Source organism: Pavona decussata, unplaced genomic scaffold (assembly GCF_977016875.1).
Source record: "Pavona decussata unplaced genomic scaffold, jaPavDecu1.1 SCAFFOLD_58, whole genome shotgun sequence".
NCBI classification, from domain to species: Eukaryota; Metazoa; Cnidaria; class Anthozoa; order Scleractinia; family Agariciidae; genus Pavona; species Pavona decussata.
The window spans coordinates 45,702-73,045 of NW_028145480.1; the positions used below are offsets into that span (position 1 = coordinate 45,702).

Here is a 27,344-nt window from a genome sequence, read left to right on the forward strand (position 1 = left end):
CACTCTCAGTAAAAGAGGACAAAATGAATTATTGCCCTGGCTATCGCCATAGTAGATACAAAATATGTCTTTCAATTGATGTTACAAGAACAGCAATGCTCTGTTTCTTATAAATTCTGGCTGCCTCTGCAGGGCTGTATCCCAATTAAATGGACCGCACCCGAAATACTATTCGGAAACCCTGCATCCCTCTCAAGTAAAAGTGATGTGTAAGTAGAAAACTTACATTCCTTTATTTAGTAGCTCTAGCAAGCAACTGTTGCTATGCTGTAGGGCAACCAAACGAATTCACCGGTACTGAAATGCCGTGGTGCCGTTAGTGGTAGAATCTGGTCATCCCTCTGAATTGAGTATATATATATAGTATACAGTATGTTTGAAAGCGCACTATGTCGTAAAATCTAATAGCAGGAAAAAGTATAAATCGTTTGTTATAAGCTTATGTTAACTTTCTCAAAATCATTTGCCAATTAACTAACCGTCACAAACAAGGCATTTTCTTATGTTTAGATGTTGGGAGGTGGGAGTGATAGTTAAGCCTATGTGGGTACTAGAAGGACAGTTATACCAGTCCCGCTATTCGAAGCGTGCGCAAAGGCCCACAAAGTGTTTCCTTGTGAACGGAGACATCTTCTGTGGTCTAGAAGGCCAAAAAAACTATAATACAGAAGTCCATTGAATTCGCAATTTCTGGAGAGACTCCAGGGAGCCGAAGAGAGATGCAGTCGTCTTTTTTGGGTTGCCAGTTCTCAGTTTACGGTAGAGTCAGTTTGCACGAAAGCATAGAACGCTGCGGCCCGTGTGGTCGAAGCTTTCGTTTTAATTTGTTAATTTGTCTTAGCAGAGTGAAGGTCATATGTCGTCGTAAGACCAAAAACAAAAACTTAGATACCAGATGGCGTTCACGTCATTGTTATCAACGGTTCAAATTGGCAGCGTTTTTGTTATACGTTGTTACAACAATTTGATTCCTGATTTTGCAATGAAGCACTTGTTTTACAAATTCTACATTATGGGCATGCTGTATTTGTTGTGCTATTAATTCCCCAAGAAGAAAACCTAAAGGTAGTGTATCAAAACTGCCTTATTTTATAAACCCCTTATGAAGTAAAAAATAAGTATACTTATTTGAAAAGCCTTTCAAAGTGTCTAATACTGTAGTGGAGTTTTCGTTTCTGAAATATCTTCCCTCGTTCAAAAACTAGTGACGTCATAAATAATTTCGTACAAAAATAAATCACAAAATCAAGAATATCTCGGGAAATTTGGAGTGCTTCTGTTCAAACTTGGCACCAATAATGTACGCTAGGTAAGAAACAAAATGACGACCATTTTGACGTTTCCATGTTATTACTCTCGGCCCTAGTCCCTTTCTGCTGTGAACCAAACCAGTCTCCATTTTCGACCAGTAAAGGAGAGGCAGACAGTCCTACTTGAAACGCACGAAGTGTCCGTATTGCCCTACGTCTCCTCACCAGCTCATTGGGAGTAAATGATGTCTGATTAAGGCAAAAAAAATGAGAACGTCTAGCATAAAATAGACCCGAAAGCAAAGTTGGTGTCATTCAGTGTGTCTTACTTGAGGTACATTACTAGTGCCAAGTTTGGGCAGCGTCACTCCAATATTTTCCGAGATATTCTTGATTTTGAGATTTATATTTGTACTAAAACTATTTGTGACGTCATCTGAACAAAAACTTGAATACCTTATGTGGGATCAAGGGAGGATATTTCAGAAACGAAAATGCCATTACTCGTTACTTTAAAAGCGGACAGGGAAAAACTTCCAATTGCCTTTGTAATCCACAGGTGGTCATACGGAATTGTGCTCTATGAAATATTCACCATTGGTCAGTAAATCTTCCAGTGATCTTTTATATTAATGAATTAAGAAATAATATTTGTAATAACATGTATACGTTACAATTTACATATTGACAAAGAGATTAGAGGATTATTTTCAAAAGAAACTGTGGTGGGTCGACTGTGGGGAAGTGGAAACGAATGCTTTGTTTTTTCGACAGAGTTGATAAGTTAATTTGACCACCGTAAAGAGATTCGAATGCTGACTTTTCGAACGTTAGTCCTTTTCTCTAACGAACGGCTCAACCTCGAAAGGTTTTGACAAAGAGACCTTATCACTGATACCATATAAAAACAAAAATTTGATCTAAAAAGGGCAAGGTGTGTAAGGATTGAACAGACATTAAGTGGAGAACTTGTTGGCGGAGATTGACGGAAAGGGGAGTATGCCATTGTAGCGATTGGAGAGGATTGTAATCGTCGATGGTTAAACACATCAGGGACAGTCTGTTTTAATTTGACAAATATTTGCATTTAGGATTCTGGTCCCCAAGACCTTCTAGATGTTTTGACGAATGTGAGTAGATCGCACATGGGAACTTGTTCCCAAAAACGTACGAAAGACGAAGTCCACTCAGCTAGCCAGTACTCTGATTTCGATTGTGTTTAAGCATACCGTGAATACGGAAATCATGCAATAAATGCTTTCTTGTTGGTATGAAAAGAAATAAATGACAATGTTATAGTGATAACGAGATAACTTTGTTTTATAGTAAACCAGGCTATTTTAAGTTAATATGTTCTGTAAACAGCAATGCTAAGGCTGGAAGTCTCTTTTAAATCTTGGGACAACGTCTAGTAATGAACACTGAACCTGCCATTTTTATCATGTGCGAGAATCTGCACAAAAATTGTTCCAAAATTCTAGTAATGGGCTTATACCCCCCACCATACCGGTTCACAGTAGAGCGGTAAAGACATTCCTTTCCTTGCCCTAGTGTTCCGTTGCAGACCGATCTTTCCGAGCTAGTGGTATGAAAACGTGGTGTACATGCTTCAGCACGGCTATTGAAAAAATTTTAAAATTAATGAATTAAAATTAGTTCTGATCTGAAAGCTATTCTTTTATCTTTTAACGACTGCCTTCAAACTGCAATTTGCAGTGATATTTTGTACTTGTCCCTATTCCATGCGTTCGATTTTGCCCTCTCAGCAGCAGTTCGTGAGTTTACATTGCTGGCATCCAAGTCTTTCGCGGTGTGTTTCCACTTCTGCAAGTGTTTGGTCTTTATTTTTTTAAGAAAAGAATGCCATCTGCCGATAGTGTCTTGGCATTTTTTGAATGACCTGGTGAGAATAAAGAATACAAAAAAATAAATAAAGAGCTAGCCTTACGTGATCTGTTTTAGAAATTTTGTAAAAAAAGAATTGGACAATGCTATCATTGTTCAGTTGTTCTGATGAACTAATAAAGCCAAAATTTTTCTTTTTATTATTATTATTATTTTTTTTTTGATTTTCGAATATACTTGGTAAAAAGGATTTAATTTTTTTTTGCCATGCGAGAATATCGGTGACTTATGAATGCAATCAATAACCAATCGATAGCTAAAAATTTTCTATAACAAATCGGCTGATTACCCACCGATTTTCTATTGATGCCATTGATGTCATCGATTAGTATTTCTGGTATACAGCTATTTATGCGGGATGCCCTGAGGGGGAATACCATGTCTAAAAACGGGACGATTTCTTTTTCTTCGTCGTAGCCACAAATCGGTACATTAAGTTATTCATTAAACTCTCCCCTCTCCTACTCGGGATGTATTGTTCTGATTGTCTTCAACAAAAGCAGGCCAATCAAAATCCATTCTTGTCGCGTATATCGCGAGAGAGGGGACCCACTCACCCCTACTTGTGTGGCGTCAAAGCATCATTTGATTTATTCATCAATCTTGGATTAAATTGGTGGCGCCATATTGTTAACATGTTGTGGACTCGTTTTAAAACGGAAAATAAACAATTTTGAAATGGTAAATCGAAAGAATAACTTCTAAGAAGCACTCGACCTTTAAAACGGTGGAAATTGGAGAATTCCTGGCGAAGGAATCGTGCTTTGTTTGACAGTCTTAGACCACGATGCGAGACTAAAAAGAGGTCATTGAGGAGCTTACGTTATCGTAATGGAATTTCAGAAATTTCCGGTGAAAGTCTAAGTCGCGTAACACAAGGGCAACAACGTAACGCGATCGTCGTGACTCAAACTATTCCATTCGCAAGGATAGTTTTATTAATCTGTGAAGCATACAGTTGGAATAAATGCATCTCGCGTAAATGCCAGTATAGGCATCTTGTTCAATTAACGTTGTCGGATCAAAGCTTAAAGTTAAAAGACATCTTCAAGGAGGCTGCCAGCTCATCCATTTGATATCCTAACATTTCTTTAATCCAAATGGCTCGCTATCGTATATCTTCACTGGACGGACGAGGCATAGCTGATTTTGATGAAATTATTCATAAAAAAAATCCACAGAATCTTGAGGTCTTGTCTAGTAGCTTTGTACTTTGATCCGACAACGTTAATTGAAATAGCTGTATGTCATGACTTCGTGAACATGTGTAAAAAGGTTAAAGCTGACGATGAAGATCTGATTGCACTTACAATGATGTAATTCCCAAAACGTTGTGGTATAAAAATAAAAAAATTAAAATAGCTTGATCATCATAACGTAATTGCAGCACTCAGTGCTAATCCACACGGTTATGGCTGTATTATACTCGTGTAACTAACATATAAGAAATTCGATTGGCCGGTATTTTGAGACGTTTTGAATCGTTTTCTTCCAAATCTCATTTCAACTAACATAAAAATAAATCACTTTATTTGAGTGCCAATGTATTTAGCGCAGAGCATCAATTGGGGACACTATCCAGAGCGAATGGGAATTTAGAAATGTTGGTTTCTAGAGGAGAGAGAAAAACCGGATCACCCGGACAAAAACCCCTCGGAGAAAGGACGAGAACCAAGACCAAACCCACATATGACGCCAAGTCCGTGAATCGAACCCGGCCCAAATTGGTGGGAGGCGAGTGCTCTCGCCACTGCGCCATCCCCGCTCCCCTTGATAGCGGTTTGGAGGCAGTTTGATCGTCAGAACCTAAGAAATGGCCTCAAAACGCTTCAAAATACAAGCAAAGCAATTTACCTTAGTTACACTAGCAATTACTGTACAACTGCTGCAAGCAATGATGGATAGCTAAATCCTAAATATCTTTTTTATTTGACAACGTTATTGCGGTTAGGTTTATATCCAAGGAACAGTGATAATTAACAGGTTTACCTGACTTTTGACACTTAATAGGGGGAATTCCATATCCTGGTTGGTCCGAGGCCAAAACAATTGCAGAAATCAAAAATGGCTACCGCATGCCGAAACCCCCACATATCGACGACACCCTGTAAGCTTCTACTGTTAATTTAGAACTCTTTTTAACTTGGTAATACATCCCTTTGAAGAGGATTGCTGGAGTTACTCCTTCAGCTCTAGTCTTTTGGTGGGGTTTATATTGGCGTATTGTAACTTCTCTCTAAAATAATTAACTGATGTAATTTTCCAGCACCAAGTTGTTCGAAAGCCGATTAACGCAAATCCACTTAAGGATTTAAAAGTTAAACAAGGTTGTCGTCTCTCTAGTTGGAAATGCTTCCAAACGTTAAGTCAAACTGAAGAGCAAAGAAAAAGTATTTTGGAAAAGTCTTAATTGATTAGTAATTAACCTGGATTAGTTTAATCGTGCATCGATAAACTGGGCCCTGGTGAGTTGTTTCTCCACAGTTAGAATCACAGCAAGTAAGTTAATTTGTTATTTTTAGTTCCTGAAAGTTCAAGAGAGTTCTATATCAATTAAGGACGGTCCCTTCTAAAACAGAGCTATTTATGCAGGGCTTGTGACTATGCAGGAGAAGTTGATTTTATATCATTAACAGGTAATAAGCATTTTCTGGACATGATCAACTAACAATATTTCTGAAAAGCTTTAAAATAAAACACAATGTATCGAATACTCTGCCAAATTGACCCTTAATTTTACAACAGTCGGCACGATCGAAAAGAAATTAGGGTTTCTCGTACCTTCCCGAGATGCGCAGAACGCATGCATAGTTGCAAAAGAAGTGGTTATAACACTTTTTAAATAAGGTAAATGGTTTGTTTTAGCTACGCTTTAATGTCGAAGTGCTGGCAGAGCAACCCCGACTTTCGCCCACATTTTGAAAAACTCCGCCAAAGAATGATATCATATATCGAGGAAAAGGTTTGTTGCAATAAGTTAATCATCATTCATTTATCCTCCATTTTGCCCGTATGACATATGATGTCTCAATCTTCTACGGCACTCCATATTCATCAATACGGACGTTGAAGGGATTTAGCTCACTTATTGCATAGTACTAATTTTACCTATCAGTTCATCAGTCCATCAGTTTTTTTTAAGAAATTGATTGACTGATTGATTGATCGATCGATCGATCGATCGATCGATCGATCGATCGATCGATCGATTGATTGATTGATTGATTGATTGATTGATTGATTGATTGATTGATTGATTGATTGATTGATTGATTCGTCGATTGATTGATGGATGGATGGATGAATGGATGGATGGATGGATGGATGGATGGATGGATGGATGGATGGATGGATGGAAGGATGGATGGATGGATGGTTAGATTTATCGGGCCCTATCGTAACGATGCGAGGTCCTTTCTGTAACATTTTTCCCTTTTGTAACGTTGCTTTTTGCAACATGGTCCCTCTTGTAACATGTAAGGTTACCAAAAGGAAATCATGTTCCTTCTGGTAACTTTAGATGGTACTTTTTGTAACCGGCAATAATTTGTGGTCCTTTCAGTAACCTTAAATGTTCCTTTTCGTAACCTTGGTTGTTACTTTTCGTAACTTTGTTTGTTTCTCCTTGAAATGTTTTTTCTTTTGTTTCTTTTTTTTTTAAGGAACATTTCTTATTTTCTTTCTCTTATCTTTATTGGAATTTTCCCTCCTGAAGCTAGAATCGTCGATTACATTACTTTAGTGGAAATTTAATATATTCTCAAAAGTAACCAACACAAAGTTCTTATTTTGCTTACAATGTTTAGGTAACATAATAGAGACTTTAGACTACGACGGAATTTTGCAACAAACTACCATAAAAGTGTTGCACTGTTTATAAGTAAAAATGCGAGTAATGGGACTTTATGGTCTGCTTTACACTTGCCAGGTCTTCAGTACTTCTCGAATAGACTAACCCAATGATCGCGAACAAGTCCTGCATAAGTCGCATTACTGACTATACAGGTCTCAATTAACACTCTGTTACAAGATAATTTTACTTTCGATGAAAAGTATTCAAGTAATATTGTTTTAGAAACTTAACAGATTATAACGTACTTGTTTTGTTGTTGGGAATTGAAAAGTATACCGCAATTTTACTAGGGATATATTAAAAAATAAAGTGACCATCCGTTTTTTGTTAAGAGCTCCCCTGACAATGTAAATCAGTCAGTGCCCCCCTACCCCCTACTGTGAGAAAAATAGTTTTGTTTAATTCAAAGTTAATTTTCTTTTTTGTATTTTTATCGTTTATAGCTGCAACCAACGTGCGCTTTCTCTTATTATGAATTGGGTGCGAACAGGTGTTTTTATATCACCGCGGAAACTCGGTGCGGTGACTTATGTATAAGATGGTATTGGTAAATAACAATGGCTTGATCGCATTAAGTTTATGCAATCTTTTTTTACTAAAGTTATTATAATGTGTTGTTATATTATTTCGCTTAATTCATAATTTCTCTTGTAGTCACGTTTGATAATGGTGGCATGTCGTCGCCGAAGTCAGATAAAGAGCGTTCATTTTCAATTGATAGAAAATTAATGGTCTTTGCAAATTTTATATTGCTCTCCTTACTTTGTTTCGTCCAGATCGTTTGGGAATCACATTGAAAATTTGAGAATAAAATCATTTCGACTACTGTAACTCTCAATGAAAGATATGCTGATTATTGTTGTAAGCAAGTGCATATCGCCTCGAATAACAGTGCAAGGCATCACATGAGCCTAAAATTTGAGGGTTCCCGCCTAAAGGTTATAAAAGTAACGAGAGTAAATCCTTCATTGCAATTCTACCTTGTTCTTGTTAAAGGAGATTGCTAAATGTCACGCACTGATTAAAAACAATCAAAAAGAAGCAGAAAAATAAACGTTCCTTCAGTGAGAATAGGGAGCTTAAGCAACGACGACGGCAACGGCAACGAAAACGTCTCCTGAAAATATATCTTTATTTCATTTGCGCTACTTCGCGATTATTTCAACTCGCTCAACTTTTACAAAAATGGCGAACTATCCAGAACCAAATTGATAAGACTGGCGTACAAGTTAAGAAAGAAAATGAAAAATTCACCGTCGTGCGTTCACGTTCTCCAAAAAATCCTAAAATGTGGTCATTTCACGTTGTTGTTTTGCAGAGCACGGCAAAGAAATGTACCAAGTTGTAAAACGCACGTGCAGAGCGATTGTTTTTGCTCATTAAACCTATTGTTTTGCGGCGTTGTCGTTGCCGTCACCGTCGTCGTTGCTTAAGCTCCCTAATAACAACTTCGAGCTTGGGCTTCATACTGCATCGCAGTTTTCTACCCTCTTCGTCTGTCATCTACGCTTTTTTCCTTATCTTTGTTTGACTTTTCTCTGTTAAACTTAAGGCATCCATTGCATTTACTCTTGAGTTGGAATTTAATAACATATTCTCCAACAAAAAGTTTTCATTAGACTCATAACTTTTACTTCTGAGATAACAAACTAGAGGTGAACTCCAACGAGATTCCACGACAAATTGCTTCACACGAAGGTGACTTATAATTACTAAACTGCAACGTATTTCGTCTGCCCCAGATTTAATGTGGCACTTTAAAACTCAACTAGATAATGTAAAATGAAGCCAGTCAGGCTCTGGTTAAAATGAACAAAGACACTCTAACGAAGTTAAACAGAGAGTACTTATTATCTATCGCGAACGGACCGGCTAGATCACTCTATCAGCAACTAAAAGGCGCCCCTTTTAGGTCTGGTAGAGCAAGTTAAAGGATATGGTGTTTTTCGTATTCAAATAGTTGACTCATCTTCCCGACAAATTCTGACATGTGGTAGAAGAACAACTTGCTTGTTTCTCAAACGGAATAGTCATTGAAACAATGGTCCTTTCTTTGAATTAATTCGGACTTGTAATGTCATTTACCATCATCTTCCTTTTCATTTAACTGACTTTCCTAATTCTCTCCTGAATTAGGGTTAGCCTCGTTCCGTGTATTACTTTTCCTTTGTTCATTGGACGTAACCCATCTATTGAATAGCTAGAGGGATTTAGAAAGTCAGGCTGTTATAGCCTGTTCGTCTATGCTAGTAGGAAAAAAAAGCGATAACTTGAAAGTTTGGCAACAATTTACGAAAGAAAAGCGTGCACTTTCAAGTTGTTTCCCCTTCACAATACAATGTTAACTGACTCAGAAAAGCAACCCTACATGAAACTGTTTCCTTTCATTTAAAATATATAAGAAGTCTTTTTGTACAATGACATTCTAATATGGCTTAACTTCAGAAGAAGTCTTTTTGCACAACGCCAAACGCCAAGCAAAGAATTAAACGGGTCTTTGTAAAACAAGGATACAGCCAGGCGGATGCAGACGGTGGATGGCGGATCGATTTTCTTTTTCTTTTTTTTTTTTATGCTGATATTGTTAATTATTAAATTCTCAGCCTCGGATATTGCATTTCTAGCGTTCTGATTGGTTCACTAAATCCCTGTTATCAACTCATATACCGTAGTTTGACCTTATATGGAAAACGATTGCCCCAGGTGTCGCTAAGCTAAAAACGTTTTTCGGCGGGAAAGCGAAAGCGAAAAAAAAAAAAAAGAAAAGAAATACCAGACAATGACAACAATAAAAGCCACAAAGTTCGGCATGACACTATTTAATGGTACGTATCTCCGAAGTTTCCTTTAAAATCAGAAAAATTTCACGATTTTACGATTTAGATCACATAACAACAACAACAATAAAAACTGGTTACCTTGAAAAATTTTAGGATGACTTGCAAATCCTGGCGGTAAGAGGTTAAAACCGATCGAAGAAATTTCTTAAGAAGAGCTTAATGCCTGCCTTTCTGTTTCTATGCATTTACGAGGACTCCAGTTACAAAAGTTCATCCATGAAATCTGTACGAGCGGCGGCCATAATGTTCGTTTCCATCGCTCGGCACCACTCAACAAAACATTTGCACAAATGTGCACAGTTCTTACGCTTCTCGATAAGCTTGAAGTTTAAAAACTTGCACTGAATGCTTGTCTCAGTGAGGTTGTACCTCGACACTTGGACTCGGCTTGCCCTAAGTGTTTTAAAACGTCTTCGAGGAATTCAGTTCAGCATAAAAAAGCCGTCCTTGATCCCTTCCTTCGCTCGGCACCACACAGCAAAACATTTGCCCAAATGTGCACAACTATTACGCTTCTCGATTAGCTGGAACTTCAAAAGCACTTGAATGCTTGCCTCAGAAAGGTTGTTACTCGTACACTTGAACGTTTCTTGAATTTGAGATGTCCGACTGTGTCCGATCTTCTTCGCTTTGGATTTTGCATTCAACTCCGTTCGCAATGAGCTGCGCGTGTCATGTGATCATTAAGTTTCGCGCGCTTTGTTCGGAAGTTGCCTCAACATCCGGTCGTTTTAATTTAAAAGAAATATTTACTTAAAATAAAATTCTTTTAACTTCAACATCAATATCCAAACGGGGAGAATTTAATAAAACAATTATTCCATTCGCGCTTGTTGGATATGAGATTGGTTATAGCCAACTCGGCGCTTCGCGCCTCGTTGGCTATTTACCATCTCATATCCAACGCGCGCGAATGGAATAATTGTTAATTATCACCTTCCAAGAAAAATTTGTGTTATATAGTTCTGTTTTTATTAATTAATATCTCATCAGTCACGCAACGATAACGCTATCATTTTTTTCTCGTTTTTTACCCAAGTAAGACTGACACTACATTAGACTGTGAACAATCTCTCCTTTGCTTGAAAACCCACGGGAAAGAATACCGTGTAGCATGAAAATTTTGCGGGTTCTAATTTTTGCGGATTTTGCGGATTGACCTTAATCCGCAAAAATTAGTTCCCGCAGACAAAAACACCCGCAAAATAAAACGCCGCAAAAATTAACTCCCTTCAGTCAAATTTAAAACTCCTCTTTAGTAGACTTATGCCACTGGAGCGATATACATTGGACTTAAACAAGAAACATTAACATGATTTTCCATTGGATAAAGCAACTAGAGCTGTCAAGAGTAAAGCAATTCAGTACATTAGATTGGCACGAATGGGTCATCTGAAGGAACGCACAGACTTAAATCGTGCAGCAGATCAACCATGTTCTATTGGCGCTTCTGCGGTGGCCTGCACAGAAATGCAGAAGTTCAACTGAACAAGAGTGTTATTATTATCGACTGAGTCTTTCTCATTGCGTTACAATAGGGCATAGTTTTGCATTTTAGTAGGCCGCTCCCAGTTAGGTCTCAAAGTACATCTTTCACTCGAAAGCCCCTCTGTATGCATAGAAAGGTTTCAGCTACGGTAATTCAAACATTCATACTGCTTTCTTATTCTTCCACTTAAATATTCTGCTGCTTGAACCAGAGCATCGCAAAAATTAGTTCCCAGCAAAAATTTCAGTCATCTCGAACCGCAAAAATTTGTTCCCGCAAACCACAAAAAATCGCCAATCCGCAAAATAAAACTCCCGCAAAATTTTCGTGCTACACGGTAATTCGAGGCGGGTCGCGCGTGCGTGGGGCAAAACCGTGAAGAGCATGCGCGCCGGGAGCTACCCGCTTTGCCTCACGCTCGCGCAACCCGCCCTGAATTATTTTGCTTAGTTATTCGCGTCCTCCCCCCGAGAGACTACTCACACTCTAAGACTACAGTGGAACGCTACATTGATACGACAAAGCCAAGAAACATCGTCTCATTCCTGACCATTTATGCGGCAGTCACATTAACGGGAAAATGACTGTGTGACTTTGGGTTAGGCATTATAGATTACAGATTATACACTGGATTGTGTGCTTTAGCAAAATATCTTAGGGGCTAACACAAAAGGTAATCAATAACCAAAACAACGTCTCGGCCGTGACAAAAACAACACAAATATATAGATCCACGATCCAAACCGGCTTCATAATCGACAAAAAAACACAATCTGGGACTGAAAAATCTGCAATCCACTGCATTTGCAGTATTCGCAAATCCAGTTCAATTTCTCTCTGAATTTAAAATCCGGGAAAATTAATATTTTTTTTAAATCTGGCGATCCGTAGTTACCCCTGTCAGAAAGCGTCGTTAAAATTCGAACAGGTGCAAGCCTTTTAAAAATTATTTTAAGATGTTCAAAGATTTGTCATTTTCTTATGTTTTTGTTATGAGATTAAAACGATACGATAACTGAATCAATTTTAGAGGAAACTAACCTTTGTTTTAAACATCACATGCTCTCTAATAGGTCCTTTTTGTAACCCGTCAATTTAAAAATGGCGAATCTACCAGTGACGCTTTTATTTCTAAAGATAAGCACACTTTTTTTTTTCGACAAGCTTTGCTTAAGGATGACTTTGAGCTTTAACATACTTGAGTTACAGCATTTTCAAGTAAAAACTGTCAAATCTATATGGCTTTTGTTGATAATTTTGGCTGTATCGACTTATTTATAGGTGTTACAGCGTAGACAAACATAAGATATAGTAAGGTTAATGTTGCAGACAACATTTCGCTAACTAAAGTAACAATTAGTTTTTATATTTATAGGTTTTTTACAAAATGGTCCTTATTGTAACGAACTTCTTGCCTACGGATCAAACTCTTTAGTTGTGTTTTTTGCAAGCACTTTTTTGTCGGATAGAAAATTAATTATACTGCATGATAGATTGTTGTAAGGTCTGCATGTAACGGAGGTAACTCAATATATCTTTTAATTGTGACTCAGCAATTCATGAAAATAGTGGGTCCTTTTCGTAACATGATTGATCAACTTTTTACTCTAACCATTCTCTAAAATTTAGAAGTGAAACGATATACCATTGAAGGTTTTTTGCACTCAGCACTGAGTTCAATAACTAATTTATAAGGCCCGAGTGAAATTCCCATTCCAAAGCCTTTTCAGGAAGAGTTATTACGCTGTAAATCATGTATGTTAAAGTGTGACAAGCACTAACGCTGTGTGAACGTGGCCTCTGTCCTTTACATGATAAATTTCCCACTTGGAAGGCTTCAAAATTATAAAATATTTTGCACACACGCTTAACACATCCTTTTGTACTCCTGAGCAAAATTTGAAGGGAATTGGTTAAAATAAAACAAAGTTATCACTGTTTAACTTAAAACTTCAAATGTGAGCACTTTTCCTGAATCCCAAAACTCCTCATCGACATGAAAGTTCCAAGCATTTTATCATGAAATTTGTTTCGCTGAATTTAACGCGAAACAAAAAGCCTGTGGTTGTTCCACGGGAAGGGATGCATGAAAAGAGGACTTTCTATCCGCATAAACGTCGACGGATTTTTTTTAATTACTTTAAAACTGACAGAAACCACAGCAGCGTTCCTTTTTGTAACATTTTCACAAATGCCTTGCGATAAAACACAGAAAATGACGTATTTGCGAGAAAATATTGTGAAGACTAACAAAATTACCTTTAATGTTTATGATAAAACTCTTAAAAGTACAAAATCATTAAAAGCGATTTATAAGGCTACTGTTGAAAGTTTGGTTACCACAGGGACCCACCATGAATCTAAGGATGGATGGATTGATTGATTGATTGAACTATTCAAAGGAAAATCTAGAACTTTGAACTGCAAAAACTACTTAGATCCAAGAAGAATCGGAATGTTGTCTTTACCGCAGGGCAATCTGCAAATAATCTTTACGTTGTAATCTGATCGTTTGTTAATATTTTCCAGAAGAATAAACTTTGCATCAATCATTTGGCTCTTGATTTGTCTGTAGGAAGAACAAAATACTTGTGTCAGTTCTTTGCTATTCAGTGGCTATGTAATGTTACAATCACGTCTCAGGAAAGTACCCTAGTGAGAGAAGATTAGTTTAATATATATTAAATTCATTTTAACAATCATTTGATGGTTATGAAAGCAGATACGGGTCAAAATCAAGCTTAAGGTAAACCTTTTGAGAAAGTTGTAGGTAGTCACATTTTGTGTTTGTTACACAATTTTGCTGGGGCAAAGACTGATACAGTAACGTTTACTTGCCTCTTTTAATCTTAATTATGCTTGAACTTATCTCAAGATCCTTTATGTAACGGGGTCCAGGCGTTTGTTTGAATATTCAAAACCAGGGACTAATGATCGAAACTAATCTAATCCGTAGCAATTGTTTCCATTTTTAGTTGTACCTTAGCCTCCTTGACATGTCGCAGTATAATACAGTCAAATACTCAAAGGTTGAGGACGTTGGAGCATGCGCAGCGGCTGACGAACAGGATGTTCCATCCGGTGAACCAGCAAAAACACCATTTGCCAAAAGGAAATGGACAAGTCTTCGAAATTAGAACAACGTCATCACTAGTAGGGCGTGAAAGACAAGAACTTTGCTAATTACTTATACTGCAAGATCGTTACTCTTAAAAATGAAATTAAGGTTGAATAACATAGGATACAATGAATGAGTAAGATCACCATGTGCACACGTTAAATTCGGTCAGCTCTAAAATTTGCGAGGTCCAATTCGGTAACTACTATTTGTAAGACTAATAAAAATCATTTTATTGCGACAATTTAAGTGTGTTGATAAAACTAATTTATTCATTAATTTAGTCATTTATTAATTAATTAATTAATTTATTTATTTATATAGTGATTTCCTCCAGCTTGTTTAAGGATGATAATTTTTTCTTATGTTGCTACTCCTAAATAATAGATTTTGTAATAATTTCACTGACAAACTGATCATAGGGTCACCGAATTTGTTGAAGAGATTATATGGTGCAAAGAAACCCTTTTGGTCCGTTGGCTGTTGACTGGTGACTGGGATATCAATGCTACTGCCTGAAGTTTTCTCTCATCGTGAGTTTAATAGGATCTCTTTTGTCAATGCCTTTGCCGAGTCGTATTGAGATGATACTTAAAGTTAGTTAACGAACTTCCATTGGATATGAGACGATAGGTAGCTTATCCCATACCCAACGAGTGTGACTATAATAATGGCTTCATTTAAAAAATAACAAGACACATTGCTGTTCTTGCTGATTTCATCATCAAAGAACGACCAGAAGAGGATTTAATGGCCACTATTTCTTGGCCTGGCATGATGCTTGATATCTCATGGCCCGGCGCTAAGCCAATCAGAACTCTAGCATTGTATTATTACATGTAATATTCACTGCTTCGTCTTTCAGCTTAGGTATGTTTTAAAAGCCGAACTTCAGGTTCGCTTATGTGTTGTAAGAAGAAAAAAATCCTCTTTTTTTAATTATATAAGACCAATTTTAATTTTGGTAACGTGATCAAATCAGGAACAGGTAATCAAATAATTAAACAGGTTGTAAGTTATTTTTATTTGATAGAAGCATTTTTATTAAGCTTAATTTAAAAACTTGCATCACTCGAGCTGTGTTAATAGTTATAAGGGTAAACGCTCTCAATCTCCTCACATCTGGTGAGTTTCGATTATGATTTTCATTTTTCTAGAGTTTTCATAGTTGATGAATTAAAGTAAGTCAAAGATTAAAAATACAAGAACCATTTTGCACTTTACTTAACACAGATTTATTGTTGCGAATACAACAATGCTCATCCTCGGGGCATTTTGTGTTCTTTGATGTTAAAGTTTTAAAAATATTTCGCTATAACTGGTAAATTAAAAATAAGGGTTTGTTAAAATTAAAACTTTTTACTTTTGAAGTAGTACATTTCGCTATAACTGGTTAATTAACAATAAGGGTTTGTTAAAATTAAAACTTTTCACTTTTGAAGTAGTATATTTTATGTAGGCAAAAGTCTAAGGAAAAAAAGACTTAGACACAGGTTTATTGAAAACATTATATTGTTGCGAATACAACAATGCTCATCCTCGGGGCATTTTGTGTTCTTTGATGTTGAAAGTTTAAAAACATTTCGCAATAACTGGTTAATTGACAATAAGGGTTTGTTAAAATTAAAACATTTCACTTTGGAAGAAGTATATTTTATGTAGGCAAAAGGGTAAAGCAAAATAGACTTAGACTGACAGGTTTATTGAAAACATCATATTGTTGCGAATACAACAATGTTCATCCTCGGGGCATTTTGTGTTCTTTGATGTTGAAGTTTTAAAACATTTCGCTATTAAACTAGTTAATTAATAATAAGGGTTTTTTTAAAATTAAAACTTTTCACTTTTGAGGTAGTATAATTTATGTAGACAAAAGTGTAAAGCAAAATAGACTTAGACACAGGTTTATTGAATACATTGGAACAGTATGGGCGCGAAAAAAAAAGAAAACCCGACATGACGAAAAGGTGGAACAGGAGAAACTCTCAAATAAAAGAAACCTAGTGCATAATACATAAAGTAAAAAAAAAAATACAAGAACCATATTGCATTTTACCAAACACAGGTTTATTGAATACATCGTATTGTTGCGAATACAACAATGCTCATCCTCGGGGCATTTTGTGTTCTTTGATGTTGAAGTTTTAAAAACATTTCGCTATAACTAGTTAATTAACAATAAGGGTTTGTTAAAATTAAAACATTTCACTTTGGAAGTAGTATATTTTATGTAGGCAAAAGTGTAAAGCAAAATAGACTTAAAATAAAAAATGAAGTAACTGGAGTAGAATTGTTACAATATGGGCGCCAAAAAAACCAAAACCCAAAAATGACGAAAAGGTGGAACAGGAGAAACTCTCAAATAAAAGAAACGTAGTGCATTATACATCCTATATTGCAACAAAATTAGAAGACAAAAAGAGCAAAACTATGACAACAGAAAATGACGGTCTAAGATCCTCGGGATTGGCTTCTTCTCGGAGCGTGCCCTTGAAACCGGAGTATTTCTCTGACCTCATCTTGTTCCTTCTTAAAGCAACGATATTGCAAGTGGCCTGGTCGTGAAGAACCGCAGTAATAACACCGTAGCTACTTGAGGTGTGGGCGCCTATAGGGGTGCCGCTTATAACCATCGCGCTAGTAGGATAACTCTCCATCCAACCTCAACGTCTTGTCCACTACTAGGGAGTTTAAGAAACGAGGCGGCAACGATAACGAGAACGCCACAAAACAATGGGCTTAATGAGCAAAAACAATCGCTCTGCACGTGCGTTTTACATTTTGGTACATTTCTTTACCGTCCTCTGAAAAACAACAACGTGAAACGACCAAATTTTAGGTTTTCTCGAGAACGGGAGCGTATGACGCAAAATCTTCTTTATTTTTCCTTACTTTGACGTCCTTCATACTAATTTATTTCCTGGAGAGTTCGCCAGCAATTTCCAAGTTAAACAAATTTAAATGATTGCGACAGAGTTACAAAAACGAGAAGTTATATTTTTAAATGACGTTCTCATTACCGTTGCCGTCCTCGTTTCTTAAACTCCCTATTGTCAAGATGTCGACAACCGCTTTGTCGCCAAGGAGGGCCACCAAATATTTTTTCGATTGTTCCGACATCGTTTGTTGCATCGCCAAATAAACTGGTGAAAAGTGTAGGAGTGTTCGTGCTTTTCAGCCGACGCGGTGGCTTTTAGGTCAATATAAGAGAGCACTCGGTGTCCACAGTTGGGCGCTACCTGTTAACCTCTAACTTGGGGTGCTTACCATTTACATGGAAAACCCGGAAATTCCATTTGGAAAATCAAATGGTAAGCATCATTCCATTTGGAGTACTTCTGAAATAATGGGCTTCTGGTCAAAGTGATGCATTTTTATTACTCCTTTTGGGATTTACAGCTGATGTTCATATATTTTGCATGTTATCCATCTTCTGTTAAGACAAGCTAAATCATTTCGTTTTAATGCCGAAAATTTCCATCCGGGTGGTTTGCGTAAATGGTAAGCACCCCAGGTTATACGTCCTCTTAGGGCTGCAATCTGGTCAAAGCTTATGGAGCCTGATAGGAGAGCGGACAGCGAGAAAAGGGATTGTGAATGTTTTCACCAGGGTTATTTAACGGAATCCAAACTTCTGGTACATTGAACAGTAACGCATCTTGTTAGCCTCCAGCTTGATTATACGTCCTCGTACAGCTGCAATCTGGTCAGAGCCTGCGTAGAGTCGAAGGAGGGCAGCCAGCAATCAAAAATTACCCCAGAAAGAAAAGGGTCTCATATCAAGAGCGAACTCTAAAAACACCACAAACAAGACAAAATCTCGCTCTAAAATCACAATAAAAGGAAACAAAGGCAAATAGCTACGTTGAGCCTTACAAAGACGTAGCACGCTTTGACATAAAACGCATACCAGTAAAGGTCGATCTGATAGTAAAAATGCACGGTGAGAAAGGTTTGGAGCCAACTTGGTGAGAAAATGCTGAGCTCTGACCTAAGGCTGCAGCCAATCAAAACGTCAATGTGTTTCCATCAAGCACGAGCCCTCTGGTAGAGGTCCAAAGTGAGACTCAGAATGTTCTCAACAAGCAAAACGTTTCTGAAACGGATCCAATGCCAATCAGATTCAATGCCATCTCTATCAAAACAAAAATGTCTGACAAGGGCCTGGAGCCAATCAGAGAAACACTGCGTTTTCAGGAAAACCAAACAACATTCTGATAGCGAGAGTCCGAAGCCAAATAAAGACCAATTACTTTTATCAAAACCAAAAACATTCTGGAAAGGGCCGGAGGCTAATCAGAGCCCAAAAGCTTTTTCACCAAAATCAACAACACTCCGACAAGGTTCCGAAGACAACCAGAGACTCAAGACGTTCGCAACGAGCAAAACGTTCTGAAAACAATTCCAAAGCCAATCAGACTCAATGTACCTTCTCAGAAAACGAAAATACCCTGAGAAAATGGCCCGAAGCCAATCAGCCTCCATGCGTTTTGAGCAAGTTAAAATAAACCACACACACTCTGACAGATGCCCGAAGCTAATCAGAGACATAACGTGACTTCTCGACAAACGAATATACCCTAGGAAGGGCCCGAAGTCAATAAGAGACTCAATGCACCTTTTCAACCAACAAAATTTAGCCAGACAACTAAGGGCCCAAAGCCCAATCAGAGCCAGAACACAAAACACGCTAATGAAAAACATGTCCATGCCGACTTAACTGCGCGAGTTTCTAGACAAATAGAGCACCTGGCCCCAAAGCATGAAAACACGCATGAAGAAAAACAACAACAACAAGCTAACGAAATTATAACCCCAATTAAGCACTTAAAAAACTGTAAATAAAGTCAACAAACAAAGAACAAGAACGGTCTAGGTGGTCAGGCGTGAAGTCAAACAGTTAAGTCCTTACAGGAGCCTCCTATCCTTTTAAAGATAGATTCTCAGATAACCGAAACCAGGAATCAAAAATCAAAAATTACTGTACTGGCCAAACTGACCTTTTCAGAAAGAACATTCTGCGTTTTGTGTCTGTGTTAGCTAATCTTAATGAAATCGTCAGAAAAATAGAAAAACTGATAATATCGCAGTTCCGTGGACTGTCTTAACTGATAGTAGCTTCTTCGCGGTTATAACACCCGGAGTGGGGAACACAAGTGCAATATTGACGAGCAGTACTAGTTCTGAAGGCTTCTGGCTTTGAAATTATAGAGATTGTGGTAATTTTTTTGGGCAAGGGTGGGGGGGGGGGGGGGGGGGAAGACGGAGATACAAATGTTCTGGTGACCAAAATTCCTTTGCAGTGAAACCCGGTTAATGCGGACACCAAGGGGACATATCAAAGTGTCCGTATTATCCGGGTGCCCGTTGAGCGGGGTTCCATTGTATATGAAAATTGTTGCGAAGAGTGCACTTTTTTAGTTACGTTGGGCTGAGATTTGGGTTCCAGTTAAGCCTAATAGGACTTTTTGTGGGGTCTAACTAATTTGCTACATTTGCACCCTCTCGTCACTAGCATGTGAAGTATGCCACTGTCGGTTCTACCGTCGGAATTGTATCTCTAGGGTTTTAAAAAATGCCACCTGAAAGTAACTTTCATCAGTTGCACTTAAGGATGTTATCCAGAGACGTAACTCACGGCACGCATATGCCAAAACACGTTTATCATTAATGTCCAAGGAATGCGCCAACAAAGCAATATTACTCTTTCGTCCTTCTTGTCAACAACATCTGTCAAATGGTTCCTTTTTAAAGAATTAAGTACTTACAAACTGCACACGAGGATTTAAGAAGGGAAACAGACTGCCTTCAGGAAATCCGGAATTTTTCGCCTCACCCAACATGCCTGCCAAGAATCCTTTACTTGAAAGTAGGAAATAGCTACTTTGGGATGATGAGATTTACAGCGCTGATGGAGTCTGGTGTACATGAAAGAGATTCAAGTTGGAAGTAATCCAAAATTGTGGCCAAAGGAGACTAATGAAGTCAGAGAAGTTGAAAACAAATATTGGTGCGCATGCTCAGCTCTGAGTTCATGTAGTTTTCAATGCGAGCAGGTCGAGACATGTTTGCAGCACGTCACAGTGTATCGGAGTGTTACTAAGTTTGTGAGTTAAGACTTTTTTGGAAGCAAATTTCGAACGAATATATTTCACAGTGGATTGATGCCAATGATACTGCTTTCAATATAGTGGTTACGGCAGATCGTCATGAACTGAGCCATGCTTTCATCGGGGACATTCTCTTAGCAGCCACCCTTACAAAGCATACAATTGTAGAAAATTCGTACAAAACAGTGAAATTGATGGCACCTGGAACGAGAGGCTGTATGTGAACGACATTATTTACGAAGTTTATTTGGCACTTTGTATCAGAAGAAGACTGATGAGCCTTATTAAATTTCATTATCAGATTTGAGATATAATTTGTGTTAGGAAAGGTGCAGTCGCATTTTTAAATTTTAATACGTTTGCTTCAAAAGCCAGACAAAGTTGAAAGCTCGCGGGCGATCCCCATTTTAAAGTAAACCGATAGCAGCAAATGCGAAATCACAGGTATTGGATTCGACCCTGAGTTACTATTTTCGATACGGATACAATAGTAAAAGATATCATTGTAGGTGATGAAAGGCAGCAGTTATCGAATTTTCTATTTTTAACCGACAGCTAAACTTATTGAGCTAAACTTACTAAGCTTCCTTTTGAAGTTGATGATAGTCATAGTCTTTCCACAAGTTTGACAGGAAAAAGACTGCAAAATCCATGTAATATAGTCCCTTTTACAACTAAAGGCGAAGCCAGCAAATTTTGGACCTGTCACAAAACTCGGATCTGAGGAGAGATTCTGAGTAAACTTTGAAATGAAAGAACTCGTTGATGGACTGTTTTAGTTGTCGGAGCGAAGAGCGACACAATGACTGATCTGTTTGTTATAAATCGCTATCTTAAATTTTTAAGCCAAATTCAGACAGCATGAGAGCAACGGAGGGCCTGTAACTGTGAATCCGGCCACAGAAAATTGCCGGATTCGGCGTTTTGAAATATCATTCCTATCAGTTCCTCTTTCAGGTATTTGATCAACCTACCTTAAAAAAATCCAGTACTTCTGAATGCCATGGATAGGTGAAATTCTATGTACAAAATAGTGAAGTAAGCTTTCAGGAGCATTGTATTGGGAGTCAAGCTTCTATATATGGTCCTCAAATTAGTTGTTAATGGGCAAAGGGATTATATGAGTCGGTCTTAATTTTATAGGCGAGGTATTTTTTTTAAGCCTCTCAGGATTAAATCAAATCTCACTTATTGAGACTCGAGCCCAGCATGTTTGTTCTTGGTCATAACTAAAGTCAAATGGAGGGGAAGCAGTATTTGCATATCAAGTCTGGCATCACCATGAATTTATCTGTCGTTATTTCCTTTTTTTTTTAAATTTCTCATCCCGGATCGTATGCTTTCTATTTCTTCCCCACCAAGGCAACAAAAAATCCGAAAAAGGAAAAAGATTCTCCAAGCCGTATATTGTCAAATACTTGATACTATTATAAGCAGTTTAAATTTTATCTCATCAAATAATGGATACAGTTTGTCTAAAATTTGAGCACTGTCTGAAGATAAAACTGCTGATCTAAAAATCGTATGGGAAGACAGGAAATGAAACTCGTTACATCAACTGTGATAAATCTTCAGGCGGAAAGAGAAAAGGGACTTTATGCGAACGACTTAAAAGATGCTTTCCAAAGAAAGGTATAAAGTATATAAATCGTCAAAAATGAGCCATTAGCCTGGAAATGAAGGGATCAATAGGTGGAATTTGTCTTTTATTCATTTTATGAAATTAAAACTGTTTGATGTTTAGTATTTGGAGACATACAGCTTGAGGAATCATTTCCCTCTTACCGAGTTCGTTCACCGTATCAGACAGCTGAAAAAGTATTAAGAGACTTCCTGTGACCATAATGGCAACCCTCATCGTTAAACTAATAATCTCCTCAAAGGAACTGGAATTAAGCAAATTAAGATAGGAACATCACACACGAAAAATAGGTCGAAAAACATTGCTTTATTTTCGTTTTTTCCCATGGTACTTTAATAGAGTAATATTATCTGGTTGAAATTTCATTGTAAATCTCGGTAAGATTTAATCCTCACTTTAAACGACTAGAGCTCAGGATTAAAGAAAAGGAACCGCAAAATCTAGAAACGTTTTCTAAAATACCGTCACTTAAAATAGGCCTTTCAAAAATGATGACACTTGGGGAACTTGTCTACCTTGGACTCATGAATACTGAAAGAGTAATTCACGTTTGCCCAAAATTCTTGAAATTCTCCTCCATGCAGACTGCCAAGAGGACCCAGTGTCTCACAAGATCATCGCTGCTAGCGGCTCCCGGCACAGTTGATTGATTGAACCCGGGTCGGCATTACCGTACCTAAAGATTATCCTTTTAAATATTGTTTCTCAAGAGTCAAAAGTTAGGTCATGTTCACTTGAGTGGCGCTCAGTTTTCAACCTATGAATAAACACCGACCGGTGTGACTGTTCAAATGAAAGTAGAGAATTGAGAAGTGTTTTCTAGTAACGCGGTTCCGTTTTTCAATTAGACGTGGATACTGTAGTCAACCTCCATAATTTTATTCCAGTGTTCTTAGACGCATGATGATGGCACGTGTATTACCTTATCGAAGCCATACCGACAAACGTTTCGCATAACTTGCATGCACAGACTGTCAACTATGCCCCACAACTGCACACTTCTGCCTTATATTCTCCCCTGAGAGCTCTGCGTTCTCTCCGAGTATTTTATAGTACTGGTTGTCTACCTCTAATTAGATAAAACTCTCTTGTTTGCTCGGTATAATCAAAAGAGTTAAGAAACCAAGCAAACCAGCTTGGAGGGCCGCTCATATCGCAATGAAGCTTACTATGCTGTAAAGGTTGATTACTTATGAAACACCTCTTTCCCCTGGATTTAGTTCATAACGGCACAATCCAAGCACAAGGATCTTTTTTTTTCCTTTTCTTGTGCTTGTGCTTACGTCGCGTTCGTTTTCACCTAAACTTATGCTTATACTTGTGCTTGCGGCTAGTGGAGGTTTATTAATAAATAATTCTTGATTTAACTCGAATACAGTATACTCCACATAGTTAAAAGTGAGCTGAATCACGGACCAACCACTGACTCATTTTTCTCTAACTCAGGTGTTGAAAAACTAGAGCAAAGCTGGGACTAACTGAGGAATACATTGTAGCGGGTATTTGACATATCCCTAACCCAAGTATGTTAGTTATACTAACACCGTACTGAGCTGTCAAGATGAGCCTTGAGTCCAAGCGAAATGAAAGTATAACGGATCACCACAGAGCGTAGAAGGAGAAAGTCCAAACTCCATTATTCCTCGCGAAGCGAGGGCCGAAGGCCCGAGCGTAGCGAGGTTATTAAATTTGTCGGGCCGAGCCGGCCCGAGCGGAGCTAAGCCGCGCGAATTCGAGCGAAAAATATATTTATATATATATATATATGTTTATATCTTTGAAGGTGTCCGCACAATGACGTCAGACTGTCTGGCGTTGTCTGGAGCAAAATTTGCATACACCGAAAAACATATGCGTGCATGATCAAATTTCAACTGCAATGTTCATCAATATTCACTGGATACAGAACTATCTCTCCAGAATCTTTTCCCTTTCTTTTAGAAATCTTTTTTTGTGAAATAGTGCATTAAAGAAATTACACGCTTTGTGGCCGCAGTAAATAATTTTCCGTGGGAAATAAATTCATCGAACACGACAGCGCTGCACGCCCGTTGTACATTACGTCGCGACAGAAATAGATTTTCAACCGCAAACTAGCCCGTGGAACTACGAAGACACTATGCTCATAACTGAAAAAATCTTATGCGCCTTTTAATCTCCTCGTTTGATGCTACAATACGTGTAAAGAGGGCTTTCCACCCAGCCCCAGCTTCGCGAGGTTTTGCGAGTCACGTACTTCTAGTATATCATGTGTATAGGTCAGATGGTCAAGTGAGTAGCTGGTTTTTTATGTACTTCGAACCGCATCGAGCACTAAATGACACAAACTAAAATAACAAGAAGCAAGATTCAGCGAAATTGTACCTTACAATAGAATGAAAAAGTGCAACATTCACTATATCGCTGTGTTTATTCCGTGCGGTGTGCTATGCGTTCTCGAAGCGAAAAAAAATCCCTGGCCCTAAGTCGCTAATCAAAATATTTAGTTTTACTGATGTCAACTAAAATCCCTTTTTCCAGGGTTATAGCACTAGTCTGAAAGTCTCCACTAAATCCGTTTAAATGACTAATTTCCTATAAATTTTTAAGAAAAGATAAATAAGTTGTACCGGCTCAAAGTCGTCGAAGAATTATGCCATATTTCTTTTACACCAAAAAAGGAAAAAAATCCAATAACAATTAAAATTACAGGTTTCATACAATAAACGTTTTGAAGTGTCAGGGATGGATCTTGCGGTTGAAGCCGGATGAAAATATAAGTGGAGATTGAGAGGGATATGCTTTCATTTGATGTAGGGCTGTGGGAGAGTCAGTCTGTATTATTTTTTGTCGGGATGCTGGTTAAAAACAGCAGACTATGCACACGGACTTTCGATAATCACTTTCACGAGTACCAGGCTAAAGTTTGGTCGGGATGAAGATTTTGGCTCCATCTTTTGATGGAGGGATATGGTAAAACCCAACTGACTTAAATGAACACTGAATTGGAAAGTAAACTGAACAATTAGCGCTATATAGGGAGGGACATATCCCATATATCCCATGTCCCCTTATTTCTAAAAATCCGTAATGCTTGTTATCCCGGATTCCCTATTACATCACTGAATCGGAGGCTGACCTGAGAAACTCGTGGTGGTGCCTGAACTGCCACACATGCGCTGTTCCTCATCTTTTTCAGTTTGACCCGGAGAGGCTATGAAATTTAAGTCTCTTAGTTGCATGTACAGTTCAGGATTTTCAACCTCAAAGACAAGACAAATGTTTCTACCGTATAAAATTATGGCGTATATGTCCATTTAGAACTAATTTGTGGATGGCATATAAAACCATTCGAGGTCCCATTATTCCTGAAATCTTATTTCAAATATCATTTGTATTTAGAATCTCACCTGTCCATGGCGCTCAGAATTATAGGAACTTTCAAAAGACAATTTTAAAATGCAAGAATCTTACAAGTGAGTCTATGGCTGGATTCCCGACGTTTGGTGCTATTCCGCATTTATCTTTCTTATTATCGCAATTGATTATCAACATTATTAATTAAGCTTCAAAATTCATTAATAATTCATAAGCCCATTGAGCTGTCAAATGGTCGATAATACATCAGGTACAGTGACTTTATATCGATAAACCTCCTCCTTATAAGTATGCGGTGTTCAGCTAATAAAACACTCTTCATTAGTATGCGGTGTTTATCTCGTATGCTAGTTTCCAAGGTTCCCAAAAGCATAATTGTTATGAACTCTATTGACACACGCTTTTCCAGGAATGTTTTTGAAGCCGTTCAAAAAACTCGCAGCACGTGTTTTTTCGGGTCTAAAACCACTCGGCTGCGCCTCGTGGTTTTAAACCCGATAAAACACTCCTGCTCTTTTTTTAAACATTACTTAAGGCTGGTTTCCGCATATGATCGCAGATTGCAGATCGCAATAAGGTCTGCGATCGTCTGCGATCATATGGAAACTACTTCTGCGATCGTCTGCGATCCTGCGATCGTGATCGCAGACGATCGCAGAAGATAGAACCATGTTCTATCTAAAGGCTGGTTTCCAGATGATCGCGGATCGCAGATCGCAAACAATCGCAATTGATCGCAGACGATCGCAGGAGATAGAACATGGTTCTATCTTCTGCGATCGTCTGCGATCACGATCGCAGGATCGCAGACAATCGCAGTAGTTTCCATATGATCGCAGACGATCGCAGACCTTATTGCGATTGGCGATCTGCGATCCGCGATCATATGGAAACCAGCCTTTAGATAGAACATGGTTCTATCTTCTGCGATCGTCTGCGATCACGATCGCAGGATCGCAGACGATCGCAGACCTTATTGCGATCTGCGATCTGCGATCGGCGATCCGCGATCATATGGAAACCAGCCTTTAAACCTTGCTTAGACAGTCTCTAATTTGCCGATAGCGATTAATAACAGAAAGAGCTGCAGCGAATTCCGTTCAAACAAATTGAAGACAAATTACGTTTTCTGAAACCCTTATCTGTGCTTAGTAAAAGGTCTAAAATTTGCCAGCTTAAAATTGTCCCACTGCAGGAGTTTAATCGTTTTTTGTCATTGTGAAAGATGCGGTAGAAATTTGACTATCGACACCAAACTGAACAGGCTTTATTCAGCAAATTTCTTAACTACAATATTTCTTAACTACGATATAATCAAATGAATCCGCAAGGATGAACAAACCATCTTACAGAACAACTTCTGCAATTAAGACACAACCGGAGCATTCTTCTTTTGTATCCCGCCTTGAAGTTCGTTAATGGGGATATGTCTTTTTATTGGCTTAAAATATGAAAAAAATCTTAAGTTTGTTTGGTGATACTTAGCGCTCAAATCCTTTATTGATCTGGGAAACGTAATCCTCACTTTTCTAAAATTTTGATGACTACATCTGAAGATTAAAGAAAAAGACCCGCAAATCTAGAAACGTCTTCTAAAATCATGTAAGTCACACTTGAGAAATTTGCCAACCTCGAACTCACACAGAACACTGATTTGAGGCGAGAGCCATTCGACAGACATTTTTTTTTTATTGAGCTCGATTTAGGCTTTTGTTCATTCTCTACCATGAGCACTTTCAGGGAACATCATTGTGCCAAAAACGGAAGAAAAAATCTTGGT

At 38.0% G+C, this 27,344-nt stretch overlaps 1 protein-coding gene across 1 annotated transcript; it reads left to right on the plus strand.

The window, feature by feature from the left end:
* The first annotated feature begins 136 nt into the window (after positions 1–136).
* LOC146479447 (uncharacterized) lies at positions 137–15,023 on the plus strand. Its single transcript, XM_085110198.1, has 5 exons — positions 137–209; positions 1,810–1,850; positions 5,166–5,262; positions 6,021–6,117; positions 14,313–15,023. Exons 3-5 carry the CDS (start codon positions 5,231–5,233, stop codon positions 14,472–14,474), a joined length of 291 nt encoding a protein of 96 aa, XP_084966324.1. The 5' UTR covers positions 137–209; positions 1,810–1,850; positions 5,166–5,230; the 3' UTR covers positions 14,475–15,023.
* The last annotated feature ends 12,321 nt before the right edge of the window (positions 15,024–27,344 follow it).

Coding starts and splice junctions, on each gene's coding strand:
- LOC146479447 (XM_085110198.1), top strand. CDS start 5,231: ATGCCGAAACCCCCACATATCGACGACACCCT. Junction 5,263..6,020: donor CCACATATCGACGACACCCT/GTAAGCTTCTAC, acceptor GGTTTGTTTTAG/CTACGCTTTAATGTCGAAGT. Junction 6,118..14,312: donor TATCATATATCGAGGAAAAG/GTTTGTTGCAAT, acceptor TTCCATTTTTAG/TTGTACCTTAGCCTCCTTGA.